This window comes from Myotis yumanensis, unplaced genomic scaffold (assembly GCF_028538775.1).
Source record: "Myotis yumanensis isolate MYYU_CA2020_CCGP unplaced genomic scaffold, mMyoYum1.0.hap1 SCAF_10, whole genome shotgun sequence".
NCBI lineage: Eukaryota > Metazoa > Chordata > Mammalia > Chiroptera > Vespertilionidae > Myotis > Myotis yumanensis.
Window position 1 is genome coordinate 6,879,594 of NW_027223761.1, and position 12,016 is coordinate 6,891,609.

The 12,016-nt window shown below is 45.0% G+C and overlaps 1 protein-coding gene across 3 annotated transcripts in view; it reads right to left on the bottom strand.

Annotated features, from left to right (window-relative positions):
* CHKA (choline kinase alpha) overlaps window positions 1–12,016 on the bottom strand; it is a 42,487-nt gene that overhangs the window by 6,536 nt on the left and 23,935 nt on the right. For 2 of the 3 annotated variants that reach the window (XM_070427674.1, XM_070427676.1), the window contains 6 exons: window positions 11,108–11,161; window positions 4,463–4,576; window positions 2,495–2,628; window positions 2,066–2,170; window positions 1,051–1,109; window positions 85–172 (listed from right to left, as the gene is read on the bottom strand). In XM_070427674.1, the coding sequence (XP_070283775.1) occupies window positions 85–172; window positions 1,051–1,109; window positions 2,066–2,170; window positions 2,495–2,628; window positions 4,463–4,576; window positions 11,108–11,161 (554 nt within the window). The remainder of the gene's footprint in view (window positions 1–84; window positions 173–1,050; window positions 1,110–2,065; window positions 2,171–2,494; window positions 2,629–4,462; window positions 4,577–11,107; window positions 11,162–12,016) is intronic. The other variant, XM_070427675.1, reaches the window with a different exon arrangement.

The window sequence follows — 12,016 nt, forward strand, 5'->3', positions numbered from 1 at the left end:
ACATTACCTGAAATTATTTTCTTTAAAAAAAATATATATTTTATTGATAGTATTATAGATGTCTCCCATTCCTCCGTTACTTACCTGTAATTATAACTGCTGTATTCAAAGTCGATGAGCATCAGTTTCTGGTTTTCCAAATTCTCTCTCCCTTCCAGCAATAAGATGTTACCTGCAGAAAGGCACGCATGACATGACTTTTACTCTGGGTAGGTTTCACATTCGAAGGTATAAGTCCTCACACGCTGCCATCACAGGCCAGCTGACCTCCCTCACACACAAAACTGGCTGATGTGTCTACATGTTGCTTGATCAGACTTGGCTGGCAACGATCAGCTAATTACTAAAAGGTACATTAAGGTCTTACTGATGACTTGTCTTCAATAGAGACTGTTCTTAAAATTAAAACAAACTGCTCAGCCTGGCCAAGGGCCCAAAGGTGGACCTCAGGGCAAAGCCACACCACAGCCAGAGTCATTACAAGGTGTGAACTAATGTTCCGCAAGGAGGTGGCTTGGATACGCTGCAAGGTGCTGCTGTGGATGGGCTTGGCCCAGGACGGTCCGAAGCAGGGGACCTGCCCTGGTTCTGCTCGTCCAGGTTAACAGTCAGGTACACCGACAGGTGTCAAACACTGAGACTCAGGAAGGTGAAGGCCTTTATCCCAGCTCCCAATTTAAGTGAATATTCTGATTTTTTTTGAATATATATATTTTTTTACAGAAACGAAATGATATTCTACATGTTTTTCTAAAACTTGCTTTTCTCTCTTAATATATCCTGGAGATTTTTCTACTGGCTTGTATAAAATTCAACCTCTTTTTTTTTTTTAGAATTTTTATGAATTTATTTGAGCCAAATTCATGACATGCTGAGAAGCAAGATCTCTAATGCTCCCTCTTTCTTTTTAATAGTTACGCAACACTTCAAGTCTGGCTGTGCCTCAAATCCTCTCTCTGCCTGCACACCTGGCATTTGCTATACACCCTGGAGGCTATCTTTTAGTACACACACACACACACACACACACACAATGGGGGCAAGTCTTACCTTCTTGACAGTCATTATGACAAAATACAACTGGAGATGGAGTGGATTCGAGCAATGACCTGGAAAAGGAAGGCTTTGCTATTACTTACCAAACTTTTAAGAAGCCCAATGCAAACAGTCCTGCTGCCTCAGCAAACCCTGCACTGTATTAGTGCTCCACACAACACGGCCTCTGGGTAATGTCTGTCACTTGTGGAAACTCTGTCCTATGTGGGCCAGGCCCCAGGACAGCCTGTGCTCAGTCTCTCCCTCTCCTTCCCTCCTCTCCCCACCCTCCTCTCTCTCCTCTCCTCCTGCAGTCCCTCCTCTGAGCCCGACTGACCCCTGACCAGAGCACATCTCTTTAGGCCAGTCTGTTTTGGCCTCTGGTTTCCTTGAGAACACTTATCACAACTTCACATTATTTTATTTAGTTGTATTCTGTCTCTCTTGATAGAACAGAAGTGTTTTGCAGAACGTCTTGGTTACCGTTTCCTCAGCATCAATCACAAGGCCCAGCTCAACAGACTCTCAAATACTGAGTATTAAAGGTGTAGATACTCCCACTTGGGGCACGTGTGCTAAAAGTCTGCAACCCCGGCCTCTGAAGACTCCATGGGGGCGGCGTCTACTTCGACAGCGATGTCAAGCTTCTTCCTGAATTTCCCCACAGCTTGGGGTGCACTGTTCCCCTCATTGGCTGACACTCCCAGCCTGCCCCCACGATTGGTTGCTTTGGTTTTGTTTCAGAAAGAAACTACTACCCTGGGTGCACTGCTGCCATAGCCAGCAACCATCCCCGTGGCACTGCACTCCCACCAGGAAACCTTTTGTGAACACCAGGAAGTGACATCACTCCTGTAAACTAATGCCAGGTGACAAACCCATTGTCTAAAGCCACCCTGCAAAACAGACGTAAATGCCGGACCTGAGGCAATGCTTAGTTAGCGATTATTGACAGCTGTGTTGGTGACTAAGAAAATTTACATTTCTGGATGCCTACTTCCTATGTCAGGAAATGGATGCACATACTGACCTCAGGTTCTCCAGTTCCAAAGGCAGATTGTAACTGAGGAATCTGTGGAGCTGCTTCACCTTGGCTCCCTCGGTAAATTTAATTCTCAGCACTTGATTTAGATACCTTGCAAAAAGAGAGAGAACAGAAACGCATTGCTCAACCACCACGCTTGTCCTTGGGATCTAGTTCAATGTAACCAGCAACGCCAGGGGCACCGGATCTCCATGACAGGGGAAAGGAAAGGGCATGGGATCCAGGGCGCTCTGGAAGCAGACTTCCTGCCCATCCACCGTTCAGTGGCGTTTCCTGGTTCAGGAACTGATTCTGACATGGAAGAAAGATCTACTCGTGAGGCACACACCACCAGCTAACAGCTGCACACCTCTGGCACCACCGGGAGCTGCCAATGTAAAACTAAAGTTAGAGAAAAATGATCTGACCACTTACTTTTCCATTGTTCCAAAAAGCCATTTTGGTTCCTTATTGAATGGCATCTTCATACCATGAAATGTGGCCATTTTCTCAGCTACTTCCGCAGAAATATCTGGCAAACTTAATTCTTCAGTCTCTAATCGCCGGCTCTGAAACAAAAAAGGGTGTTAGAAAATGGCATTTATCCAGGTAACCTCGGAAGTGTGAGCTCCCACAATCTCTAAGGATGAGAAGCCAGGTTTTGTGGGTGTCTAAGTCTCAGCCAATACACAAAACTCCCTTAAGAATGGGCACTGTGCCCAAAGACGGTGACCCACCAACTGCCATGACATTTCTCCTTCTTCTTTTTTATTTTTTTGTTAAATATATTTGTATTGATTTCAAAGAGAGGAAAGGAGAGGGAGACAGAAGCATCAATGATGAGTGAGAATCATTGACGACCTGACTCTTGTATGCCCCTTCCTTGAAATCCAGCCTGCAAACCAGCCATGTGCCCTGACCTAGAATCGAATTGTGACCTCCTGGTTCATAGGTCAACGCTCAACCACTGAGCGACATGGGCCAGGTGCCAGTGCACTTCTTGATGAGGGGCAGGCCACCTTCAAAGGTCGATTTCGTTTTGAAATTTTTAAACTGCAAGTTTATTCTCCCACATAATTTGTGACTGCCCTCTGCTGACCCAACACTAACAGTATGCTCCCTTCTCTAGGCAAAAAACCCAGGCTTTCAGCAGTTTATCAGGTGACCCGCCTCCAGCTCCATCAGCTGGAACAGTCCACTCTGACACATGCAGGTGAGGTGTGGTGTTCAGCAGTGCTGGAAGCTCAGCTGAGTCCCGTCCCACTATTCACAGTGGGGTCCCCAGCACCTGCCTAGACTGGTACAGAGAAGGCTCTCAAGAAAACATGCGCTCAGCAAGTGGGCCTATCCCCAGCTTTCCTACCACAGCCTGAGGACAAGCGTGTGTGGCTGCTTTTCCACAGCTATTCACAGGAGCTCAGTAACCTAAGACTTGTCTATCTTTCCCACAAGAACTGCTCCCCTATAGAAACTCAGAGACATTTCTCTGAAAGTCCAAAGTGAGGCACGGCTGGCATGACTCAGTGGTTGAGTGTCAACCTATGAAACAAGATTCGATTCCCCGTCAGGGCACATGCCTGGGCTGTGGGTTCAATCTCGTGTGAGGTGTGCAGGAAGCAGCTGATCAATGATTCTCTTTCATCAATGATGTTTCTATCTCTCTCTCCCTCTCCCTTCCTCTCTGAAATCAATAAAAATATATTGAAAAGAAAAGGAAGAAAATCCAAAGTGGGATAGCACAGGATAGAGAGTGAGTGTCCCCAAGCTAGAGAAACAGCCCCCTGCTCAATTTCTGGCTTCTATACTCATTGCAAAACTACATGGTCAAGGGCACATTACTGATACCTCTGTGCCTCGTTCTCCAGTGTCTGTGAAATGCCCACATGCCGTGAAGTTCCTGACAAAGCTGCTCTGAACTAGCTCAGACAGTGCGGGCGAGTCTCCAGCCGGCACCTAACCAGACAGTTTCAACAAGCCGCAGGTGCCCTGTGATTCAGGCCGAGGCCCATCAAGCTCGGTCTCTCTTCAACTCTGGATTCTCCACAAATGACCGTGCTGTGGTAGGAACAGGGCACTCAGCTTTTAGTGGCAGGACACGGTGGACTAATTAAGGAAGCTCACTCAGCTTTCTGAGCTGCTAAAAAGTGCTGGTAGCCCTGGCAGGTGTGGCTCAAGTTTCGTCGTCCCTTGTCCCGAAAGGTTGCTGGTTGATTCCAGTCAGAGCACGTGCCTATTTATGGGCTCAATCCCTGGGAGGCGTGTGCAGGTGGCAGCCAAATGATGTTCTACTCTCACATCAATGTTTCTCTCTCTCAAAATAAATTTTAAAAATTAAAATTTAAAAAGAAAGAAAAAGAATTTAAGTCACATTACTATTTCAGACCAGTCGCAAACACATCTTACCGGGATAAACTGCTCCAGGCGGCCTTGCGGAAAGATGCCATAGAGCTTCGGCCCAAGCGACCTCTCTGCAAGAATGGCGAACATGACGCTCTCCAGAACCATGGCCTCAGTGCCCTGAAACGTACCAACAAAGCAGACATTAGCGAGGGCTGACTTGGGCCAGGCATCAGAGTGCTTTCCCACGAGCAGTGTCACCGGATCCCGCATCAATTCTTAAGATCAGGCATTATTATCACCCATATTTAAATATGAAGAAACAGGTTAACAGATCTGGAAATTTGTAGGATCCATGTTCAGAGCACTATACAGATGAGACTTAAAATTAACTTTAATTAAGGTCGCTGACTCCAAAAATGGAACAACATCTGTCAATCCTTTATTGCTCCTGTTAATTTTAAAGCCTGTGTGAGTCTCATCCTGGGCATCTTGTCCAAGGTCACAGGACCACCACGCTGGTGAGGTTGGACAGTGCCAGATGTAAGCGCAGGGGCCAAAGGCCTGCTGGCTGACCTGGCTGTGTTACAGTGAACTTCCTAATTGCTCATTCAGACCAGGGGTCTGTTTTCTGGCCCAAAGAGCACCTGAACCTGGAGCATTCAAGGTTTCTATTTTCTGCTATTAACCCCAATCTTGTCCTCTGTCATTTAATATTCCATTTTCTTGATAAAACATCTATGATGCTCATGTGGTTCTGTCCTAAAAATGAATGTGGATCTATAATCATTTTGCCTTCAAAATTCATGTTTTGGATTCAATTCAAACTCATTCCTTAGTTCTCTTCTCTCAGACAGCAAATTATAGCCTAAGAGTTTCCATCTGTCGGGGTGAAGGAATGGGAACTTAACCAGAGGTGCACCCGAATCTCTTAAAGCTTTTCCAACAGTTGTGTCTGAGGAGACGCCAGCAGGTGTGCTCTGAAAATTCTTTGGGGGAGGGGTTCTACTTTACCCCTTATTAAAAAACATGCTGCTGTGCTTCTGGGGTGCCCCAGGACCGGCGCACCAGGTGGACAGCTTCAGACCATGTTGAAGCACCATCTACCCACCTCCACAGAGACACAAGGACAGGCTCAGTGGGCACCACAGCCCCGCTGAAGTGTCACAGCCTATCCTTGCAGCCAATTGGCCTCAGGGTAAATCTCTCCCATTGATATGCCAAGAGCAAGTAAGGCTCAACTACAACAGGAGGGTGTGTGTACACATCCCACACGGGGTCGGGGTGGGAAAGGGGTGGGTAGAGAACACCTAGAGTGCCCAAGTCGGGTGAACAGGGAGGCTGTGCCACTGGACCCTACAGGACACCGACTATACTAGTACAAGGCAACTCTACCAAGCCTGGGAGACATAACAGCTGTACCTAATACATAGAAACAAACACAGGGAGGAGAGTAAGAAACATGTGAAAGGACAGAACAAAACTCTAGAAAAAGAACTAAACAAAACGCAGACAAGCAATACTAATACAGAGTTCAAAACACTGGTTATAAGGATGTTCAATGACTTAAGGGAAAAGTAAACAAACTTAGAGAGAACTTCAACAGCATAAAAAAGGACATGAAAACCATAAAAGAGAACCAGTCAGAAATGAAGGATACACTAACTAAAATGAAGAATAATTTACAGGGAATCAACAGTAGGGTAGATGAAGCCAAGAATAAAAACAGCAACTTGGAATATAAAAAAAGCAAAAAACACCCAATCAGAATAGCAAAGGGAAAAAAGAATCCAAAAAAAAAAAAATGTGGATAGTGTAAAGGAGCCCTGGCACAACTTCAAATTTGCCAACTTCGCATTATGGAGGTGCTAGAAGGAGAAGAGCAAGAACTTGAAAACCTATTTGAAGAACTGGTTAACTTCCCTAACCTGGTAAAGGAAACAGACATACAAGTCCAGGAAGCACAGAGTCCTATACAACATAAACCTAAAGAGGCCTACACCAAGACACATCATAATTAAAATACAAAAGGTTAAAGACAGAGAGAGAATCTTAAAAGCAGCAAGAGAAAAGCAGTTAGTTATCTATAAGGAGCTCCCATAGGACGGTTAGCTGATTTCACATCAAAAAGTTTGCAGGCGAGAAGGGACTAGCAAGAAAGACTCAATGTTATGAAAGGCAAGGACTTACAACCAAGATTACTCTACACAGCAAAGCTATCATTTAGAATGGTAGGACAAATAAAGAGCTTCCCAGACCAGAAAAACCTAAAGGAGTTAGTTCATCACCACCAAACCAGTATTACATGAAATGTTACAGGGTCTTCTTTAAAAAAAAAAAAAAATTTTTTTTTAAATTTATTAATTTTAGAGGAAGGCAGGAGGAGGAGAAAGAGAAACATCGAAACATCAATTTGTTGTTCCGCTTATTGATGCATTCATTGATTTTTGCATGTGCCCTGACTAGGGATTGAACCTACAACCTTGGCATATTGGGATAATGATCTAACCAACTGAGCTACCCGGCCAGGGCAGAGTCTTCTTTAAGAAGAAAACAAGCTCTGACTAGGTTGCTCAATTAGTTGCAGAGTTGTCCCTTACACTGAAGGGTCATGAATTCGATTCCTGGTCAGGGCACATACCCCTGTTTCAGGTTCCATCATTTCTCTCTCACACCAATGTCTGTCTGTCTGTCTGTCTGTCTGTCTGTCTCTCTCTCTCATTTTCTCCCTCCAAGATCAATAAGATAAAACAAACAAAAACACACATATCCTTGGGTGAGGATTTTAAAAGAAAGTTCTTTAAATCACACATTACAAAAATGAAGACAAACACATAGGCAATGATGCAAACTAAAATTAGTGAGAAGGAAACAAAAAAGAAAAAAATGCTACTTGCAAAGATATGGTGTCAAAATAAAGAAAACAGTAATTCAGTCACTTGTACATTTAGTGGGGGAAGTGGATTTGCTGGTAATCCCCCACAGTTCTAGTCCAGGCACCACCACCTTGTGTAATCCCCACAATTTGCCAACTTGCCAATTTGCATTATGGAGGTGCTAGGAGAAGAGCAAGAACTTGAAAACCTATTTGAAGAACTGGTTAACTTCCCTAACCAGGTGAAGGAAACAGACATACAAGTCCAGGAAGCACAGAGTCCTACACAAGATAAACCTAAAGAGGCCTACACCAAGACACATCATAATTAAAATACAAAAGGTTAAACTATGGTCTAACCATCACCTTGTGGGGCCATCTACTTGAGGTTTTATATAAATGACTGCTATAAACCAAACTACACCCTCCTCCAAATTCATACATTGCAGCCATAACCAACCCCCAATCCAATGGTATTTGGGTGGGGCCTTTGGAAGGTGACTGGGTTTAACTGAGGTCATGAGGGTGGAGCCCTAATGGGACCAGTGTTCTTTGTCTTTTTTTTAAAAAATATATTTTATTGATTTTTTTACAGAGAGGAAGGGAGAGGGATAGAGAGTTAGAAACATTGATGAGAGAGAAACATCAATCAGCTGTCTCCTGCACACCCCCTACTGGGGATGTGCCTGCAACCAAGGTACATGCCCTTGACCGGAGTCGAACCTGGGACCCTTCAGTCCGCAGGCAGACGCTCTATCCACTGAGCCAAACCGGCTAGGACGGGACCAGTGTTCTTATAAGAGACACCAGAGAATTCTCACTTCTCTCTCTCCCTCCACCAAGTGAGGAAACAGCGAGAAGCTGGTATCTGGCAAGGCAGGAAGAGGGCTCTCACCAGAACCCGGCATGCAGGCAGGCACCCTGTCCTCCCACCTCCAGCCTCCAAAACTTCGAGAAATCAGTGTCCAGTTGTTTATGCCCCCGGGGAATTTGTTACTACTAAGACAATGACAATAGGTCCATAGGGTTGACCTATCAAAAGTCAATGGATTTTAAAGCAGGATTTGACTGACAATCATTAAACTCTTAATGACTGACAACAAATTCCTGACATCTCTATTTAGCTGGCAAAATGCCTTCACTCACTCATCTGACCGGACAGCAAACCTGTGTGTGGGGGTACAGCACCAGAAACACCCACAGGAGAGTGTACCATGGTCTATAGAGCATCTCTCAAGCTCTCCACCTGAACCTGGGCTCCGCTGCCCCCAGGAAGCAGCAGCCCAGCGCCCCACCCATGCAGGAAGGAATAAAAGTGAGTGCAGACCCTAATCGGTTTGGCTCAGTGGATAGAGCGATGATGGCCTGCGGACTGAAGGGTCCCAGGTTCGATTCCGGTCAAGGGCATATACCTTGGTTTCGGGCACATCCCCAGTAGGAGGTGTGCAGGAGGTAGCTGATCGATGTTTCTCTCTCATCAATGTTTCTAACTCTCCATAAAAAAATCAACAAAATATATTTAATAAAAAAAAAAAACGTGAGTGCAGGACAAGGAAGCTGACCTCAGCACCCAGACCAGCTGGTCTACCATTAGTGGCTCTTCACCATCTGTACAGCTCCCAGCCCAAAACTTCAGCCCATTCCCCAGTCATTTCCAAAGAGTACGACTAAGATTTCTTCTGTCTAGGTACCCTGAATTTTGTTGGAATTAAAATTTGTTTTTAAGTGTCCTCTGTTAGAATAACTAAGTTAAAGGTCATTAAGGTTGACACTGAATAAAACACGTTTCTACCTAACCAGTTTGGCTTAGTGGATAGAGCATAGGCCTGCAGACTGAAGGGTCCCGGGTTCGATTCCGGTCAAGGGCATATACCTTGGTTGCGGGCACATCCCCAGTAGGAGGTGGGCAGGAGGCGTGCAGGAGGCAGCTGATCGATGTTTCTAACACACTATCCCTCTCCCTTCCTGTCTGTAAAAAATCAATAAAAAAAACTGTAACAAACAACAACAAAAACTCACGTTTCTAATCTAAATGTCCCTTACAGTTTAAAGTTTCAAATTTCATAGATTTAAACCCCACTATTATCTCAGTAATTATTTTTGCACATTGTGTCCACTCAGTGCAAAGGCCTCGGGGAGCTGACTGCAACAGAACACATATGGTCCAGAACCCTCCAGAGTTGAGTCAACCCATTGCCAGAAATGGTAGAGACGGAAAGAGACTTATGAATGTTCCAACCTCTGTAGCATTGCTCTGAACACTGTAAACAAGAAACATCTTTGTTCTTATGTGATGTTACAGCTCAGTATTTATTCACAGTAGGGAGAAAGGGGAATGGTGTGTGGAGGGAAGAATCTGGAAAGGAAGAAAATGAAAGAAAACACTAAGTCACAAACAAGACAAATGGGTAGTTAATAAGGCTCACAAGTAATCTTACAATGAGTGCATGGATTACAGGTGGTCTTTTTGTAACCACAAGGTCTCCAGGCACCCTGCTGCTTGCTACTCAAGTGACCACCCAAGGAGAAAATGGTAGCAGACTGTGTGAATTCCTAGCAGGGGCCTGGGTGGAGGATAGGAGCTGTGAACCTTTGGCCTGTAGGAGAAATACAAGGACGAGGTTTGGATCAGGTGGCCTGAGGAGAGAGCGCAGCATGGGAAGAGGCCGTGGACCAAACTGTGGAGCGTCCTAGCAGTTAATGCAATAGGACATGAGCCTAGAAGGAAGGAGAGAAGGAAAAGTAGAAGAAAAGAGACAGATTTTTACTTTGTGTCCCAGCTGCCTTAGGGAAGGACACATTTCAAAATAGGTGAGGGCCCTGTTAAATGCTGCTGAGAAGTCAAAGTAATAGAACTGAAAATATACTTTGGACTTAGCATCATGGAGGTCCTAGTGCTCCGACATTTTCAACTACCAGCAAGCACTAAGGTCTACATATAAAGAGCTCTGGTGGGTGAAAACAGAATGTCGATCACTTCCCACCTGGTGACTTTCCAGTCAGTTCTAGATCCTCAGATCAGGGTCTCCAGAGCAGGGTGCAGGTAAGACAACCCACCAGAACACGAGGACTAGCAGCACTTTTATTCCTTTATTATCTCACCTCTTTTTGATGTGTCTTATTTTAATAACTAGTACACAATTTAGTAATTAGAAAAACGAGTGTATTTATATGTGTACAGATACATACATACATACATACATGTGTGTTGTGTGTATGTGCACACTTGTGCGCACACACTCCTTATATACAAACTTGGGAGAGTATGCTCAAAAGTTGTTTCCTCCCTGGAGTGTGGAGGTAACTGCTCCAGTCTCCCCACTTCTGAGCCCCAAAGAAAGGACAGGATGACATCAGTGCTCTTGACCTTAAGCTCTTTTCAATTTATACATTTCAGAACGTGGGGGCATTCTAACTCAAATTTTGTAATTGAGGGAGACACCTTTCTACCTGGGTACCTTGCATAAGTAAAAACACTCCTACCTGCCCGGGGAAGAGGCCACTGAAACAACTGGCAGTGATGATGCGACACAGCAGTGAAATCCAGGAGGCCTCCACCAGAGTATCATGCACAAATGTTACCTCAAACTGCCATCTCTTAGTCCCCCAAAATGCTCTTCAGGTCACCCAAAGACACCGAACATGCACTACCTCAGTAGGAACTGGAAACACCCACTGTCCTCTCAGGCTTACTGAGGAGGCTCCCGTACACCAAGAGCCCATCCTCTATGACAGACAGACAACTAGGGTCCTTCAGATACTGCCCCACCAGAGTGGCCACAGTCGGCTAACATGGTTACACCTCACACAGATGCAGAATGGATTTCATTACTTACTTGAAATTCATTTTCATTCTGAGCTTGTTCGGATCCCTCCTTATTACAGGACCTCTATGAATGAGAAAAAGTAAACACTTCCGGTGAGATGGGGAACAATCAGCAGACGCTAACTTTGCAACCACCAGAACAGCCATGGGTAACAAAACATCACAGATTTTTAAAGAGTGTTTCTCAGTCCACTGATGTCTAAACTGCACCACCAGTGTCCAGCACTAGTACCAACACCCGAAGAAGCACTTCATTTCTTTACAGGAAAGGGATGTGCTGTTGAGACCAAGCAGCTGTGATTCTCAATCACTCTGGTGTACCACTTCACAATTTCATTGCTGGAGGAAAGGCAACAGAGGGCGCTCTTCCAACGAGGCCTTCCATAGACACATGGTCAAGCTGAGTCTGCCCTATTTAGCCAGGTGGCTCTTTACCTGGAGAAAGGCCTTCTTTCGGCAAGAACAGGGAGCACACACATGCCTGTGCAAGTGTGGTCAGCACAGAACTCACAGTTCAGAAGAAAGCCCTGTGCAGGCAGGTGACCTGGCACAGAAACTGTGCGGATGAGCCTGCCAACTTGGTACTTTCGGACTAACTCTGCTTGTTCCTCTCATTATAAATTTGTCCTCCACCAAGAAGAGGTTTGTGCAAATAAAGTCTCTAAACTTATTTCACATATTAACATATAAAGGAATATTTTCACATCACTTTCCGCAATGAAATTGCAAATGACTGGTAACCAGGATTCTAGCAATAACAACAACTAGATCATGAACCACCATCTTCCACTCTGGCTACATTCTTTCTTCATGGCCCGGACCATTTCTTCTCAAAGCAACCCCCACCCCAAGTGCTTTAAAACCTTCCTACTATCTTCTAGCCAGGGCCTGGGGAAGCAAGTCAGAAACTTAAGTGTCA